This window comes from Ruditapes philippinarum, unplaced genomic scaffold (assembly GCF_026571515.1).
Source record: "Ruditapes philippinarum isolate M1 unplaced genomic scaffold, ASM2657151v2 ctg8830_1_1_1_1, whole genome shotgun sequence".
NCBI lineage: Eukaryota > Metazoa > Mollusca > Bivalvia > Venerida > Veneridae > Ruditapes > Ruditapes philippinarum.
In genome coordinates, this window is record NW_026853552.1 from 55,551 (window position 1) to 75,305 (window position 19,755).

The 19,755-nt window shown below is 31.8% G+C and overlaps 2 protein-coding genes across 3 annotated transcripts in view; both read left to right on the forward strand.

The window, feature by feature from the left end:
* The first annotated feature begins 1,062 nt into the window (after window positions 1-1,062).
* LOC132737175 (vesicle-associated membrane protein 7-like) lies at window positions 1,063-14,445 on the forward strand. Its single transcript, XM_060724426.1, has 9 exons — window positions 1,063-1,215; window positions 2,509-2,655; window positions 4,053-4,110; window positions 4,921-4,970; window positions 5,495-5,582; window positions 6,719-6,812; window positions 7,645-7,712; window positions 9,109-9,201; window positions 10,742-14,445. The coding sequence occupies exons 2-9, from the start codon at window positions 2,510-2,512 to the stop codon at window positions 10,805-10,807; spliced, it is 663 nt and encodes a 220-aa protein (XP_060580409.1). The 5' UTR covers window positions 1,063-1,215; window position 2,509; the 3' UTR covers window positions 10,808-14,445.
* A 4,498-nt stretch (window positions 14,446-18,943) lies between these two features.
* Window positions 18,944-19,755, forward strand: part of LOC132737176 (thymosin beta-like) — a 39,180-nt gene continuing 38,368 nt past the window's right edge. For both annotated transcript variants that reach the window (XM_060724428.1, XM_060724431.1), the window contains exon 1: window positions 18,944-19,103. The gene's annotated coding sequence lies outside the window, so the exon portion shown is untranslated. The remainder of the gene's footprint in view (window positions 19,104-19,755) is intronic.

The window sequence follows — 19,755 nt, forward strand, 5'->3', positions numbered from 1 at the left end:
TTGTTTACACCGGACACACAAAGAACCAGGTTTGCTTCTAGAACTGACTAGTATTTATGCATTTTCCCCTGGTTTGTAAATAATTAATATATATCTACATGCTTCGCCCACATGGGCAACAATAAATAAATACAAATAAAATTATTCACCATTAGGTTAATGATCATGGTGCGGTGCAAGTCTAGCGCAAATGTATACGGTGCCACAATTTTCGGTGCGGACCCATGATGCGGTACCAAGAACTCGGTCAGTTGTGACGCTTTTATGACCTTTAAATAGCTTAAATTTGTGTGCACTATTTTTTGTATGCATATCTTTGTTGCTTACAGTTATATCAAAAAAATATTTTGATTGACAATATAATTTTCTCCTTTTAAAAGTTTTCCAAATGGTCATTTTCCCCAAGCCAGCTCTAGTTGTTTTCATTAAAACAAAGAAATCGTACAAGTCTTTGATAAAAACTAGGTAAAGACATAAGCTTCAATGATCATGATATTCCGTAGACACACTTTTATGAATACATTTACTGCAAAAGTGTGACTTTCAGGTCGTTTTCTACCATGCATGTTGTGTTTCAGTGTTTGTTTTGTCTAAAATGATACGGTGCTGCACGCAGGATGATAAATTATCGACGGTACGCGGAAAAATGATGCGTATACCCTTGACACCGTGCTTTAGCTACGTCAAAATAAAAGTGACAAGTTAAGTTTAATTTGTCTATAACACTGTATCACGGATTTAAATTTAAATGTAATTTAAATCCGTGACTGTATAAATCGTCAGAAACATTTTGGGTACGAGCTGACTGGAGTACGCACTAACATCGATAACCAAGCACCTATTAATCAAGATCAATATCACGAAAATCACTCTCACATTTATATACAGATGATGTTAACATACGTCTAGTTATTTAGAAAAGTTGAGAATCATACCACATATATTTTCATTTTATCTTTCCTTGGTTCTAGAACTTTCTGTTTAGACCCACTATTTTGTATGTTAGATGACATTTTTCACGTTGCGCAAATTTAGTCTGTGTACTAAAAAGCTTGTCGTATAGAATGGTTACTTTAATTTAGTTTTCTCTTTATGAATTTGCGGTTCTTAATCTCATTTATTAAACCAGTCAGTCATGTGTTAGTGATGTCATTTCCCAAGTAAACAGAGACTGTCAAATAGTGAAAGTAGGAAGAAAGCCATTTAAATTAACAGGTTCGACAATGACTTTGATGTGTACCGTATAGTTTATAAAGTTTATATACAATCTATGATTGAGAAACTTTATTTTTAATCTGACAACCACTTTATATTAATTATAGCCAAGTGACTAGGTTAGAAGAATCACTTACATGACTTAGCTAGTACCTACTCCCATTTTACCTCTTTCAAAATTACAATGTATGATTATCCTGATCAATTTAAAAATAATGTCTGGTTTAAAATTTTTCAAAGAAACATTGAGATAATTTATACAGCGATGTATTTTGCATGCAACATGAAAAAAAAAAGCTGTAAAATGGGTCAAGCAAGTATCTATATAGGTATAATTAAAATTTATTTCAGGTATGTAGATGTAAGTATAAAATCATGTTTTGAAGGTTCAATTGCTTAAAAATGCCAAAGAAAACAACTAAAAATTGTCTTAAATAGGAGATTGAATATGGGTTTCCTTTCAAACCAAATAAAAAAAATGCACTTACAATTAATGATTTTTATGTGTAAATAATTGAACCGCTAATTATCCAAGAAATATTTTTCAATTTCGGTAATAATTTAACACATAATATTATACTTGATATATTTTTATCTACTGTTCTGTAAATAAATTAATGCAAGTCAGTTGAATTTTGGTACATTTGATGTTTTTTAATTTAACAACTGGAACTACATGTGTGTGAACATCAAAGATTGACTTATTCTTTTGAAGGGTCAGAGAGGTCATCTTGTGTGTAGATTTCATGTGTGTTTTTGAATAATGGCAACATGGTATCTTATTTATTTGTGGATTCACACATGTGAACAATGATTTTGTATTTATAAGCACTGTCGAATTTAGGCAATCGGTCATTTCAATGTGCGCATCACATTTATCAGAATCGGGATGGTCTAATCATAAGAGAAAGGATTATAATAACTAGCATCTCACCTTTCAGACATTAAAGATATGAATTTTTTTTCTTTTTTCCAGCCTCGACCCTACCTTTTTTTAAAAAAGATCAATATACCAAAAGGCAAAAAAAATGGCCTTAAAATGTTCTGTGTGAGAAACATCAAAAAGATTCTTTCTTTTTACCTTTCTTTTTTTTTCAAGTGCTCACTGCTGTTACCCTGTCGCTGTTTTAGAAATGGAATGACAATAATGAACTGTTCATACTGAAAGATAATTTAAGTCCTGTAAAGATATCATCTATGCCTATGGTTTATAGTACCATGTTTTTTTTTATTATGTACTTGAAGTCATGTGTAAACTTTATCTGTCTGAAGACATACTAACTATTTTTACAGGATGCCTATCCTTTTTTGTACTGTGGCACGGGGGACAACAGTCCTGGCTAAATATGCCAGTTGTGCAGGAAACTTCACGGAAGTAACAGAACAAATTCTTGCAAAAATACCACCTGATAATTCCAAGCTTACATACTCACATGGAAGGTAATCAGCAATTTTCTCGAATAACTGTCATAAATTATAATACGGTACATTAATTGTTTTGATATAGGTAATTGCTGCTGAATATATTTTTTTAAGATTTAAGTGTTTGTTCGGGAGTACAATAGTTATGTTTTACCAACTACTAGTCCCAGCTTCATTTTCCAGCCTCTTTATATGACAAGGTAACTTTGGTCTGATCACAGGGGGCCCACACAGTGTTTGGATGGTATATACTCCTTGATAGTGACCTTAAAATGAGAGTTTAGTCATAACCTTATAATATCGTATATAAATATAGTCTATATTTATATACATATTATAAGGTTATGACTAAAATCTCATTTTAAGGTCACTATCAAGCAGTATATACCATCCAAACACTGTGTGGGCCCCCTGTGGGTCTGATAATGTTTTGGTGACAGTTTAAAGGTGATTAGGTAACTATCTTTAGTTGGCTGTGCCTGACTGTGCATTCTTTCAGGCACTAATATGCCCCCAAATAAAATCACGACCTTCTGTGAGCCATCTGGATAAGCTTCCACAAATGGAAGAATCCAAATACTTGGCATGATCCAAACCCACAACATCAAGAAGTGCTTAGAAGTCAATGACCTTAACCACTTATGCTTGGCCTCATTACTTTGACCCTTATTTTTCAAGTTTTACCTATCTCTCCTTTTGACTTTATTTAGAATGTAATTTAGATTTTATTTTCCTGTAACATAAGTAATCTTTGCTAAAAGTAACTACATGTATTTCTTTTTTTTCTGATTTTTCAGTCAATCTTTTTGTTTACAGAAAGGATTTAGATTTGGATATGTGGTTTATATCATGTATTGCTGTGTTCATAATACTGGTTAAAAATTTTCAATTTTAATGTTATTGTCTTAATCAGACATTTCAAGTGAAAGTTTTATGCTTACCTTCTTTTAAATGTTTATAAATCAGCATTAAGTATATGTTAGTGTTCACCCATGCTGTTCTCCAGAAATTAGAAACTTGGACGGGAGAGATAGCCACAGGAGAATGTTTCTAATTTCTGTAGAACAGCACGGATGAATACTAACATATTTAGTGTCAAGCTTTATTTGGCCTCATTATCATTCACTTTATTACGTCACTATGTGGTTTTATGAAGTACTATGAAAAAAAGAAGTTGACTATGTACTGAATTCGATATAGTATCAACTTTTGTACTTCTATGAAAATTAACACACAGAATTTTGAAGAAATACAGCATTTTCAATTGATGACAAATAAAGTTGGGCACTTATGTTGAGAGTTGTTCTTTATTACCATTGTCACCATGTCAATGTCAAATATGACATGTTGATTAGAAAATATATACAGAAAGAAGCTTAATACCTACAACAATTTGTATTTTCCTTTCTTTTCAGTTATTTATTTCATTATATCTGCGAGGACCGAATTGTTTACCTTTGTATAACAGATGATGTAAGTAGATTTTGTATAATTTGCATCTTAAAGAGAATTCTAAAGTTTTATGTAATATGTTCAAACATTACAATTTATTTATATAATAAAAATCAGTAGCTTATTTGAGTCTGCTTCCTAGTATTAACCAGTGCTGGTGCGAAAACATGTTAATGACCCAAGTAGGGCTCAAACCTATGATCCCTACAGTGTCATTTGATAACATAACTCCTTGCATATCACATGTGAGATGTCCATTTCATATGATTTTTACATGTGCTGTATAACTACTGCATACACTTAAACATTTGTTTGCATTAAGTTACAAAGCATAGAGCATCCCATATTAACATTTTATGTTGGTTTTTTTTGGGGGGGTTGTTTTTTAATAAAACTTCATATAAGTTATCAGATGATGATTAAAGCGTTTAAATGATATTCATATAGGATTATACAGTAAAACTTGTATAGAGTCTATGTGAAATCTCTAAATCTTCTAGGGTTTACATGAAATCCCTGACTTCATGACATTTGTTTACAATAACATAAGGTCACCGCTAATGGCTGCCCCCATAAATTGCAAGGTTCTTTAAGCTATATTTTTGTTTTATCTTTCATTATAATTAAGAATAAACAACATATACCATGTTGGAGGAAAATATTTGCAGATTCAATTGGTACATACATTGTGTAACTTTCCATGGCATGGTCATTAATGATGACCATATTACTCAAATGTCACTTAAAAACCCGCCATGGTAAACTGTTGCAATGATACACATTTTGTTATTGTATTGATATAAGTATTTATTGCTTATATTTGTCTTTCAGGATTATGAAAGGGCAAAGGCATTTACATTCCTGACAGAAATTAAGAGGAAGTAAGTTTCTTTCTCTCTTTACTATGTTTTTCGCCATCAAGATATACCATTGACTTATGAATGAAGTTAATATATGGCCGTATATAGACTGCACTAGTAACTTATTTTAATTTTTTAGCTTGACTTTTCTAAGAATAGGGAGAGCTATTGTACTCACACAAATGTCGGCATCACACTTTGGTTTAGTTTTAATGTGCAAGTTGGTATCTCCAAAACTACTAAAGGAAATTGGTTGAAACTGTACACACTTATTTTTACAGCATAATAGGGGGTCACTGTCAAAGGCATATAACTCTTACATGGATTTTGACAGAATTATGGCCCTTTTTAAACCTAGAAAATTCTTCATAATCCAGGGCTCTTGTTTTGCTATCAAACAGTGAGAGAAGTTGAATCCTATCAACAGCTTTTGTTTTTGTATACATTTGTTAAATATTTAACACTTTTATTAACTCAACTTAATAAAATGTCATATTAGTTAAGAGGAAAAAAAAACAAGATTAGAATGTTTTTTGAAAATTTAGATTCCAGATGCAGTATGGTGTGAGGGCACAGACAGCATTACCTTATGCAATGAACAGTGAGTTCAGCAGAGTAATGGCCACACAAATGGTAAATATTGTAATGTTTTTATTTACGCCTTTTAATGGATATCTGTTTATAAGCCATTCTCGTAGTAAAGACAGCATGTTCATTTTATCTGTATCTATTGCAAATAAAGACAACTAATTTTACTGATTCAATGGCCTTAGGATCACAAATGTTCGTATTTTCTTCAGAAGTATTTATCTATTTTTCCATTTCTATTTACCTTACAATACCACATATTGTTTGACCTAAATTGTGATGATGCGCCATTAATCCAAACAAAAACAAACCCCATACTATTAATTTAAGTTCACTCTTGTGTTCATTACCATATTGTTTCTTAATTGATCTTTGAATGCTCTTTTTGTTGCCTTGGTGTTTAATTGCATCATAATATATGAAAATTTTTCCACTTTAATTTTTTGATATATTTTTTTCCATCAAGTCAAGATGGTATATATTACAATTTTCTTGCATATCAGACTGGTGTTTCAGTTAGTTTTACCCAAGCCGGAACTTTCATCTGGCATAGGGGGTGCCAGATGAGTTGCGTGCTGTACAATGGCATACTTAGAATGACTGTTGATGTAATTTCACTGTTATGAATGAAGTTGTAATTTCATATACTGTTGTAAGCAAATAGTTACGAGTGTAATGACATAAATTTACGTGGTAAATTGTTTTATTGATGTAAAGAATCTAAAATATGATAGAATATAGTAGAATATGCAAGAAAAAAATCTCACATGTTTGCAGTTAATATCGGAATATCTGTCCCTTGGGAACCCGCCCATGGCCCAAGGGAGGGATATTCTGATATGAACCACAAACATATGACAGATATTATTAATCCTGTTGGAACTGAAATTGATAAGCCGTCACCACCTGTATGGAGCCAGACAAGCCTGCATTTCCATGCAGTCTTACCAGTTTTTATACTCTAGCCTGCCCTACTTCAAGTTTTCACCTTGATATCCCCAAAATTGGACAATTCCAAAAAATGGAAGCTGGACAAGTCCATTTAAATAAGTTAGTTGAAATTATTAAGTGCATTATGAAATTAATAAGCTTTGATAAAAGGAAAAAAAGAGCATTGCTTGATTACATGTTCTTTGATATATTCATGATGTTAACATGTTAGATGATTTACTTCTTTACAGAGAGTTTCCTCCGATATTAACAAATCATCAGACAAATTGGAAAATGCCAAAGGTCAAGTGGAAGAATTGAAAGGAATAATGGTCAGAAATATAGGTAGATATTTATTCCTGATATTCGAGGACATCTTGAAATTTATTTAGCCTGTATAAATTAATTACGGTGAGCAGGTTGGTCTTTTAACCTTCTTTTAACCATGCAGTCTTGAAGCCAATTTTTGAATACATTCAATTATTTAAGCAGGTTATATGACCCTATATAAAAGCTGGTTTGTATATATAACCCAAGCTGCTAGGCAACGGCTATATTGTAAACAAACATTTTTAAATGACTATTAATTTTTACCTGTCAAGAATCTTTAAAATTAATTTATAGTACAGCAAAATTCCTTTATTTTAGGACAAAATGAAATTTATCATGTTTATACATTTATAGAGCCAGACTAAACTTGATATTGTAAGCTTCTCAATGTCATTATTTTGATTTTGGGAATTCAAAACAGAGTAAGTTTACACTGTAAAATCAAAAAAACCTTCCTTAATTAAAACTCAAGAGCTCAGGTAATTGATTGGTCAGAAACCCGGTCAGAATGTACATTTTTAGCTCCACTTTTCTTAGAATTGAATGTTTTCACCCTGGTGTCAGGGTGGTTGTCACACTTTGGTTAAGTATTTGTATGCATGTTGGTATCTCTCAAATCTTTGAAGGGAACGGGTTGAAACTTCACACACTTGTTTTCTATGATTATCTAACATGATGGGCATAGGACCCATAACCCTGAGTTACGTATTTACACAAAGTCATGCCTCTTTTTTTTACTGTCAAGGGCTGATAATATCTGAGAACACTGTCTTACGGACAGCTCTTGTTTGTTTAGTGTCTTTTGACATGAGCTAATAATATTTTTGTATAATTTTCCTTCCATCAGATCAGATAGCAGATAGAGGTGAAAGATTAGAATTGTTGGTGGACAAATCAGAAGATCTAAGTGCCAATGTAAGTGTTATTGATTACATATGTACATGTACTTGGATATCATCAAACCTTTGTGTAAGAAGAAAGCCTGTCAGGTTAGCTCAGTAGAGCATAAAGTCTACAGGTCTTAGAATAACTTAATCAAGTCTTGGGATTGTAGGTCATGTTGTTGTGTGAGAAAATGGTTTAAAATACCACAACTTTATCAAAATTAATCATGTGGAAAATTAGAGAAGTGCTTATAGATGAAAATTGGTTTGTATTGGTATAAAAACTACTTCAGATTTCTTGTTTTCCTGGTATATAACAGTAATGATGTTTACCAAGCTCTTATCGTTATAGGAGGTTTGTCAGGCATCAAAGGTTGTCATGTACAAAGGTCTGTCCTATATGCCCCCCCTTCAACTTTAAATTTGAGACCATACAACAATTGGGTCAGTCTAAGATGTCATTATTAATGTATGTCACTTTTTGCTTGTCCCATCAGTAACTCAAGATGGAATAAACCTAAGTAGGGACATAGTGGTATAGTTGGCGCAGTTATTTTTTCGAAAGGTTATATTTCACTATTAGTGGTTACTGATCTCGACCACAAGGATAACACCAGGCAAAGCTCTTTGCATTGAGATAAAACTTAATACTTCAGTACATGTGTTCAGTTTATAACTGAAGGTCATATTCCAAGACCCATAACTCTGGCATGGATTTTTAATAAAATGCAGGCTTTTGTATTAAAGTCCTGGTTATCATTTTTGCATGTTGAAGGTTATCACACGAAACTGTCAATTTCAAGTCCCATTACTTAAGCATCAATTTTTAACAAAATCATGGCCCTTTGTTCCCTGAAAAAAAAAAGTCTGGTCAAAGTTTTGTGTGCAATTTCAATCTTCCACTGGTGTCCACTTGACTCATAACTCATTTTACATAACATGTTCTTTAAAGATCCTGTACACAATTTTTTTTATGGTTTTATATCATAAATATGATGCTTAAATTAAGATTATTCAATTTTGTAAGTTCAAAAAAACATTATTTATAAAGATATTACTAAATTTAACATTTCATGTAAATAAAGGGAGGTAATAAAAAATTTATTTCTGTAAAGACAGTCAAATTTTTCAATAAGAAATGAATGCATATATTTTAATGATTACATATAATGTGAACAAATATTTGCAGTACATAGTTTACATATTCTTTGATGTTTGAAGATTGTTTTTATTAGCATAATTATATACATATATATAATTTCACTTAAGAGTGGTATACAACCTCAATTACAATATACAGGATCTTTAAATGAAATTGTCGTATTTGTTACTAGTAATTCCTACATTCTCCATGCTATTATTCTATTGTCATGTACTGAGAGCAGCAGAGTGCACAATTCTCCTTAAAACAATTGTTTTTATTTCAGGCTATCACTTTTAAGAAAACCAGCCGAAATTTGGCACGTTCTTTGTGGTGGAAAAATATAAAAATAACCATTATAATTGCTGTAATTATAATTGTAAGTATAAAGCTAGAATATTTTTAAGTTGATATGAGATTTGTCAGTACAAAATAATCACTATGTTGATTTATTACACATATTGTATATACCTATAAATTTCCCCCATAAAATACATGCAAAACTCGAAGATCTAATATAATGCAAAGGATTAAAAATTCTGTATTATGTTAGTGATAAATAAAGAAACATTCATTGATATGCCAAACTATTTTTCTCATTTGTTCTCATCTTAGCTGTGTATGACATAGCATTTTAAAAAGGGAACAAAAACTACTGAAAACATTACTTATTCATCAGTCATTCATGAATTTTATTTCTTGACAGGTATATTTGAGGCGCGTCACGACAAAACCAACATAATGGGTTTGCGACCAGCATGGATCCAGACCAGCCTGCACATCCGCGCAGTCTGATCAGGATCCATGCTGTTCGCTTACAGACCCTATAACAAGTAAAGAAACTGATAGCAAACAGCATGGATCCTGATCAGACTGCGCGGATGTGCAGGCTGGTCTGGATCCATGCTGGTCACAAACCCATTATGTTGGTTTTGTCGTGATGCGGCTCATTTCTGTTTCTGAAATAACCACATGTGTACTTATATCAAAACTCATTCTGTAGTAGCTTTCTGAGGCCATGAATTTTGCTACTCGCAGTGTCGGAAAATTGATATCTCACTTCATTGATATAAATTTTGATGCTGCTCATAACAAATACAAAGCCTCAGAAAACTTCTACAACATAAAATTCTGTATTCATTGCCTTAAATTGAGGTTGAGCAAAGACAGATCAGTATGAACATATATATTGCCTGTAAATTGAGATTTATCTGAGATTTGTCAGTTCCAACATGTAAATATTGATTTGAATAGTAACATATGGCTTTATAAATAATTTCAAATTATAATACATGTAGTTCTAAAAAGATAAGAGTTGGAGATGGCTTTTAAACCAACTGTACAGAAGGTCTACACTCTGTCATTTTAAAGATAGTAGGAGAATTTAAAATACCCTATTTCATTTTTTTTGTATATCCAATATCCATTAAATGTTCTATTTTCATTTTCATACCCTTTTTCTGTTTCTGATACAATTCCATTTTTAATTTACTATTTCCAGGTTGTAATTCCGTTTTTCATTTTACTATTTCCAGGTTGTTATTTACTATTTCCAAGGTTGTTATTTACTATTTCCAGGTTATTATTTACTATTTCCAGGTTGTTTGTTACTATTTCTAGGTTGTTATTTGCTATTTCCAGGTTATTATTTACTATTTCCAGGTTGTTTGTTACTATTTCTAGGTTGTTATTTGCTATTTTCAGGTTGTTATTTACTTTTCCAGATTGTTATTTGCTATTTCCAGATTGTTATTTTTCTATTTCAAGGTTGTTGCTTACTATTTCCAGGTTGTTATTTACTATTTCCAGGTTGTTATTTACTATTTCCAGGTTGTTATTTACTATTTCCAGGTTGTAATTCCGTTTTTCATTTTACTATTTCCAGGTTGTAATTCCGTTTTTCATTTTACTATTTCCAGGTTGTTATTTACTTTATTGTATCAGCGGCATGTGGAGGATTGGATTGGCCATGCACGAGGAAATGATGATACAGTATTGGTGTATAGCAGGAAAATGTACAAAGTGATTCAATATTACACACAGCATCCTATGTTAACACTTGTGATAACAGTATTCTGTTCCCTTAGTACTCTTTATCAACTCGAAAAGGCTGACATCTTGACAAAAATGTCTTTAATCTTTAATATGCTCTATATTTCACAGACTTGTCCGTCTTTCAATACTGACAAAACCATTCATCATTGATAGTGAAAGTTTCAAAATATAAGTTAACTGGATAGCAAACTGGGCAGATCATGATCAGATGGCACAGATGTGCAGGCTGATATTGGTCTGAACTGCTTGCATGGAAATGTCAGTTGCTGCAAGCAGGCAAAGGGTGACATTCTTTATATTCATTTTGCTGTTTTAATTTTCACTGATAAGTAATCTTCATGAATTACAATGTGTGTTCTTGAACAGTTTCTTTAGAGTCGGTGTATATTTAAGAATGAAATTTGAATATTTACTTATTTAGCATAATTATGTTTCTAAACCAGCTTGAGTCAAAATTGACTAGCCTTTGCCACACCAGCCTGTGTTATATGTCAGGCCAGCCTGTGCATCTTTCAGTCTAGCCTTTAGATCTGTCAGTCAAGCCTGCAAATTTGTCAGTCCAACCTGAACATCTGTCAGTTTGGCCTGTACACCTTTCACTCCGTCTTGTACATTTCTCAGTCTGGCTTGTACATTTATCAGTCTGGCTTGTACATCTGCCAGCCTGGCCTGTACATCTGCCAGTCCGGCTTGTGCATCTGTCAGTCTGACCTGTACATCTGTCAGGCTAGTCTGTACATCTGTCTGGCCATCATGTACATCAGTGAGGTCAGTCTGCTCTGTACTTAATGTTGCTGGGTTGTTGTATTTGTTTTGTTGAAATCCCCTAAAAATTCAAATGGACTGTTCAAGGACAAATCTATTGCACAAATTTCTTTAGAACACAATTGTTCAAGGACAGGGTCTGGACTAATAAAATACATAATAACCAAGTAATTGTGAATACTTGAAAAAGCTATGAACCAAAGTGTTAGCTCACAGCTGGTTTAATATAATTTTACAAATTAAATTCAAATTCCATTTATTTGACCTTGGCAGTCAAGGTCAGTTAAATGTCAAGGTAACATTAATTAAAAAAAAATCATCATGATTGTTTTATCATATATGTTTATTTGTCTGAGAATAAATCTAATCAATTCAACAAAGTAAAGACACATTAAGCTTAAAACATAAGTAGTCATCAACCAAAATATTAGCGTGGAATTGTTGTTTTTGTAACTTGTGAAAATTTCTTAATGTTGAAGAATTGATAAATATCGAAACTTTCAATTTTTGTAAAATTGGAATTACATGTAGTTTGAAAGTTTGTATCTGTTATTTTGTGAAATGCTTCCATGTGTATAGAAATATTAATGTATAAACTGTTATAGAGTTACTGCCATGTTTTTTTATAAGACATGAGTACTAGATATGAAAAACATTATTAAACATTATATATTGGAAAAGCACCTGCCACAATCAAAACTCTTACTATGGCATACATTTGTGTATATATTTGTGATACAAAGTATTTTAAAACAAACAAATTAACAAAAAAAACATCTAGATAGACCATTTCATCATTTATTTATTTTATTTTTTTCTATTCACTTTGTTATTATTGTCACTTTTTTATGTCAAATCTTGTAGGTCAGTAATATAAATACTTGCTTTCATTGTTAGCAGTCAGAAAAGAAAAAAAACCTCAATAATTTGTATGTAATCATGTTATGAAAACATTGCTGAGGTAATACCGATATATTTGTGGAAGAATAAGTCGAGATAACTGATATTTAATTAATCTCTCACTATGCTAGGTGTCTAGAGAATGTTTAAATATTATTTTTGTTCAGGTTGATTTCCAATCAAGATTTCACCAGCTCAAATCAAAATTTGTTCCATTTTATACATAACTACTAAACCATTTATATCACGCTGATGATGTGGCCATGCAAACAAGCACTTTGATTAGTGTTTGGTAGTGGTGGTGTAGAGGGAGGAGATGGGGCAAGACATCTTTCAAAACTTGTAACTTCATCTACCAGTACTTTTCCATTTACACAACTGAGCTATATAGGTCAATACTCCTATGTCCAAAACTTAAATCTTACTGCTAGTTGCAATCATATCGGACCCTCGCCACAAGTATAGAGTCAGGCCAGTCTTCATTTCTGGACTGCTGTTGACCGCTTCATTTTTCTGATACAAAAAAACACGAGCATTGTTAAGTACTAACAAAGGTATGTAATTTGTACAAATTAACTGGCAGCAAATATAAAAGTGAAATGAAAGAATTCAGGCATCCATGATATGTATTTAAATTTATCTTACTCTTATACTATTATATTTTCAGAAAAGTACATTGTAGCTCTTTTTACTGATTTATGTAAACAATAATTTACCATATTACATTAAAAAAAAAAAAGACACAAAGTTTAGAATTTAGAAGTTATAGTAGAGGTGAAAGTATTTAATTCTGAGCTTTTCTACAGTCTGGAGCAACTGATTGGTTCATATTAAGCTTGTATTGAAAAACCGGTCAATGTTAAAAGATTTTTACAAATGTCAGTTACATAATTATACCCTCAATAGTTTTTACCTGAGTAATCATTTCATTGGACATTTTGTTGTACTGTATACAGGTGAAGCATTGACATTAAATTAGGAGAAAAAACCTCTTTGAAATGCAAACTGACAACACATTTATATAGCATTGTCTAAAATGGGTGGGGAGATGGTTTGTGCTGTGTCCACCTACATCTCCAGTTTTTATAAAAAATACATCTTCAATACTGCTGCATCAGTAAATTATAGAGTCCCAAGCCCATATTTGTAGTATGATATTTACAAAAAGTGTGTTGTTTTTGTGTGTGTATAAAATGTTGCTTAAGCATATTTTATTTGCATACAGTTTGCAAGGCAGTTTAATATTTTGAGATGTCTATTTTTGTTTGTTTATTAACGTGTAAGGCTATGATGGTATTTGAGTCATGCAATTAGTGTATTTGTATACATATAATATTGTTGTATTCAGCCCTTATAGCAGAGAGGTCATGGTTGGTGACTTCAAAACCACAGCATCTTTTCAACCAATATAGAGTGTGTCAAAGATAAATTATGATATAAGCTTCCATGCAAAATTTTGTAGACATGTATGTAGCACTTGTTTTCCTTCAAAACTGATAAATATTTAAGTGTGTTTATATGTACATGTATTGTTATTTTAATGTGAAAATGGAAATCATTTTCACATCAGGTTATTGTGTACATTAAATTGCTGTAAGATATCACAAAAGGTCAAGGCCACTGGTTTAAGGCTAAGGTCACTAGTTAAAGGCCAAGGCCACCAGTTTAAGGCGAGGCCGGTATGTGTTTCTGAATACTGTTTGAATGTACTAACTTATAGAGCTCTTCAATTTCTAGGTTATACTTTGTAAATATATATTTTTTTCTTGATTATTATCTATTGTATATAATTTAAAAAACTTGTATATGTGTAATCAGAATTCAAACATCAAAACTATTGCCATTTGATAAACACATTGTGCTTATGTCTTTTATTTAATAAAATCACTTTATTAATATGTTATTACATGTATTCATGAGTTTTTATTTCACCTTCCCTATCTGTTATGGTTTTGAATTTTGCTGAACACATGGGAGGAAATTTATCAGCTTTCCCACAAGGCTGTTTGTTCAATTGCTTGGTTAGTGTGAGACATGTCTTTTGCCATTAACCATATTAGATTTTAATATCAAACATTTACTAATTAGTTCTAATTAGTGCCCCTCTAATGAAAAATGTATATTAAGAAAATACTGTACATTAAATTTTACAAAAATATTTTGTACACAATAATACATAAATAGTATAAAATACATTGATATAAATATACAAAAGTGTTGGACTAAAAGTTATAACAACATTATCGATGACCCTCCCCTTGTTGGTTTAAACATATTTATTTAAGCTCGATTGCGAAACAAGTTCTTGCAACTTATATTAATCACTTAGTCCGCTTCCTGGAAACAACCAGTACTGGTGTCTTATGGAGAAACATGGTCGTGACCCGAGTAGGGCTCGAACCCATGATCTCTGGGTTGAGAGGCAGACACCTTAACCATTAGGCCACCGCTCCCCTTGTTCCTGTATTTAACAGATGTATGCTTACCAAATTAAAGAGAAAAGTAAATGGGAATCTTCATTAAAGTGCAACTACATTCCATGCTGAAATTTTGATGGAAAAAATTGTACATGATTTGTCCCAAAAGTTTTTGTAATACTACAAGTAGCTATAGTGATTACAAATCTATACTCGGGTACCCCATTCGTGCCTGAAATAATGCACAGAAGGGCACCTGAGGTCTTCCTCCACCAGTAAAGCTGCAACGTCGCCAAATGACCTATACTGTGTCGGTGTGACGTAAAACCCAATCAAACAAACAAACAAATCTATACATGAGAACATGAAATATATTTCCACTGAACTTGCAAAGTTGAATACGGTATTATTAGTTTAATGATGTGGGTTTACAAATTTACAGAAATTTGAAACTTTACAGTAGAAGGTATAGTGGCGCATTTAGTCAAAACTTCATTTCAAGTTATTGTGAATCCATGAAACTCTCATTCCACATGCAGGCTATAGTACCATTCATCTCGTCCTTAATCAATAGCTACGGCACCCTAAACATACTGGATCTGTTCCCATTCCAAGAAATTCAATGTCTGTCAATATTCTGTGCACAGAGCTTAAATTTCAAAACTGCTTTTGTATTAGTTTGATTTTCACAATTAATGAGATATAAAGAGATCCACATACCAAGCCTCGACACTAACTTTTTCATCAGGTGGTAAGCCGGACCACTAGATTTGAAATTAAGGTGGTCCTTTCAGAAGTCAAGTGGTCAATTATTATCATATCATTTTACTGCAAGTTTAGAAAAAAGTATGCTTAAAATTGATGACAAAGATGTATTATTAACCTTTAAAGAAAACAGACATTTTAGATATATATTTTTATCTTATCATAAATTAAGGAGAGCAAGTTAGTAGGTATTCTGTCGTGAAGTTATTTGTTGTTTTTTTAATAGCTCATTCAAAAATACACAACAGGGCTCTTATTTATGTTAACTTTTATATTGAAGTGATTTCTCCCTCAACTCAAGTTAGGGAATAGTGAAACCATTTGTGTCTGGGTTTTTTTCTTACTGTTATTCAAATATTCATTGCTGATACATGGTATACGTCTTATAATCATGATAATTACATGTATCTTTTATAGATTAACATTTTTAATAAAAACTAATAAATTATCTTAAAACAAGGAAATATCTAAAGGATTAAAAATAAAACAACTTTATATATAACTATAGTTTAGCTTATTTTTCTCACAGATTTATTATTATTACATAATTTTTACCGCCCTGTTGCTTGACATTTATTTTTTACATTGAGCATTTTTAACCTTTTATTTAAAAAAAGTAATTTTAACTCTGGAAGAAATGGATCTCTTATCGTTAAACAGTTAAAATAAAGATAACAAGCAAAGAATTACTAGATGTATTTTTTCCAGTTCTAGTTCCTTTAGTTTGCTGTCATTATTCATGTATATGAAATTGAAAGTTCATACGGTATCCCATACAATATCATAATTACCATCGTCGGATACCCACGTGTGATTAACATGTAACATAACATAAATGTTAAAGGTTCCGCCGTGGTAATCCGACGATGCATCATTACTAGCATCATTTGAATGCAATGTGTACCTAGCTTAATATCACAAATTCTTAACTCAACTTGCATAGACAAAATTTTAGCGACTTAAAATGAAAGTTATTGATGATTTAAGACCTTCTTTAACTAATCAGATTAATCTATTAATGAACCATATACATGTTCATAGGACAAATGGTTTTAAACAAAATGTATATAACATGTTTTTGACCAAATCGCCATTCTCTCAAATGAGCCTTGCACAAACCAGAAAATTCAAGTGGTCCGACGGACCAGTGCATTTTAAAATTAGGTGGTCCTTGCCAAAATTAGGTGGTCTCGGACCAACGGACCACCGCTAATGTCGAGGCCTGCATACACTTTGTGACATTCCCTTGTTTGTGAACCTCCAACTGTGTCATTTTTATTAATTGGTTTAATAAGTTTATTAAGTGAGCTGTAAGAACAAGTTGATGTATAATCTCCAAATATTTAATAAAAGACATCAAATACACTGATATACGATTCACAGAAAATCATGTTAGATGCATGTTACAGATTATGGAATGTACATCAAAAAATAACAAATTTTGATGACGAATATTGTCAAAGATTTATTCACGCCAGTTTGCAAGATTTCGAGGTTTTAAATAGAAATTAAAAATATTGTAATGACCTCTTTTCCATTTAATTTGCCATGAGGTTCAATAATAATATCAATAATAGATACAAAATTAATGTTTTGTCAACAATGCAAATAGTGTGTTAAAATTTCATAACAGTACTTTGGTGTCAACTTTTTTGGATAGTCTTCGTAAACTGAATTTAAAATTTGTGCATCACAGCATGCTGAAAAGAACAAATATTAATGAGAAATAGAGAGAAATGAATACCAAAAGAGCATCCTATATACGGCAAAATTGAAAATATTGCAGCCTGGGTTTGATTAAGCTTTTTCATGGACAGTACCATCGTCGGATACCCACGATTGATAAACATGTTACATAACATGCAATCAAATTTTAATGGTTCGGCCGTGGGTATCCGACGATGGGACAGTACTATAAATTGCAAGCTACAATCTATGTCTCCTAAGCATTGGCCAACGCAGACTTAATTAAACCATCTTTTAAGAGATTGTCTCTGAGACGTGTATTTCTAGACAAAAATAAGCCTTTTCATATCCTGATTCTCAGTAAATACTAAAATATGGCTGAAACGGGATTTATAAATATGAGATGCCAAAAAAGGTATCAAGCATACAATTCATAAATATTGAACCCCTCTTTATGTACCTAGACATGTTCATAAAGTCATGCCAGATTACTGCTTCCTTGGTGTGTCACCAGAAATCGCATCTGTGTATTTTACAAGTCCCAGATAAGGGATCCATTCCTATATGTCAGTCAGTCTGATGCCCTACCCCTTCACAACCTTCCTTTTTTCAAAGGTTAGGTAGACGTTAAACTAATGCCTAAAATATATGACATTAGATATAGCTCTGTTCTGATAAAGTCTCACCCCCGTATAGAATTAGAAAGTAGTTCTTTTAACTTTTGAAGTGTCCCAATTTAAGTTCTCTGTAGTTTGAATGGTCATAATTTAAGTGTACAGTATTTATTGCATGTGTGTATTTTTTGTGTGTTATAGGATGACTTTAAAATTTTTTTTTGTGTGTATTCTCCAGAAACTCGTTTGTTGGCGGAAGGATTAATAATTTACTACCCACCAGCAGTCAGGAGTTATAAAAGTGGTGAATTTAAACGGTGTTAACCACAGAATTTCTGAAAAAAAGTAGATGGCTAACATGTTATATTTCTGGCCTCATTTGACTTAGATATTGTTAATGTTTAAAATTGAACACAGTATATAATTAATCAAGAACAGTGGAATCGAGAATTAAGCCTCAACTGTGACTGATTTCCTATAGAACAAAGAGTACGAAAATTCACTATGTCGACACCACAAGTGTTTGCATATTCGATGCCAATATGTCCTGACATTATTTTTATTAATTTTTATGTTTATTTATACATTCTGGAACATAGCACATGATACAATAATAATGTCATACAGTAAGAAAGAACATATATATCTATATTTATAAAATAAATGAGATCATCAAACAGCATACAAGAGCACACTTTTATCATAAAATTAATATAAATATGACATGAAATAACATTGATACAATCATATTATACATATTAAATAACAAAAATTCTAATTTCCAAAAGGATAATCTAGCACTGACGTGCCTTACTCTAGATGTTGTCACGCAAGACAAAGGCCATACTATATTTACTATTATTTAGTACTGCGGAGCCTTATGTTGAAATGATAAATAAGGTAATAGGACGGGTAACGGTATTTAGTATCTCGATTTTTTTTCGTGAATTTTCATTGGTTACAGTTTATGACGTTGACACACCTATACGCATCATTTGGATATTCTGAAGACAAATAAATTTGAGAAAAATACGCATTTTGGTTTTAGAAGACCTCATTTCGAATTTCCTCTTTTACAGGTAATAACAAGAAATTATATTGACAATGAATATAATATGTCACTGCTATGAATACTTCGAACATTGCATTTTAGCAATTCCCGCGTCAGCGCGATATCAGCTTATTTTGTTTTCAATATTTGCAAAATGCGGAAGTGAGTGTGAGATCTTTCAGGTGTTTTACTTTTAAGTTTTAGCACATAATTAAGGATATCTCTTCCTTAAAAAAAATCATATGCAACTTTTTTAATTTGAGATTTATATTATACCCATTTTATACAAAGTAAAAGATTTGTAATAAATTTATCTAGATCAGCTTTTTACTTTTAGCTATACACTGATACTGTATAGAAATCTATTATAGTGTTACTCACCCAAGTGCCGGTGTCAAATTAAGAGGGTAAATTTAACGTGCAATTTGTTATCTCTATAACTAGTGAAGGGAATGTGTTGAATCCTGTACAAGTCCCATAACTCTTAACATGGATTTTGACAGAATTATGACCTGGTTTGAACTGATAAAAAGTCAACTTGGCACAGGTCAACTCAGCCCTCTATTAAAAATTATATAAGGATATCTTGTTTAGATTGCTTAGTTAATAAAACAATTAATGAGTATCTAGATTATTATAAAAGTACTCAGGAGTACGATCAATTACAAACAGAAATTGAA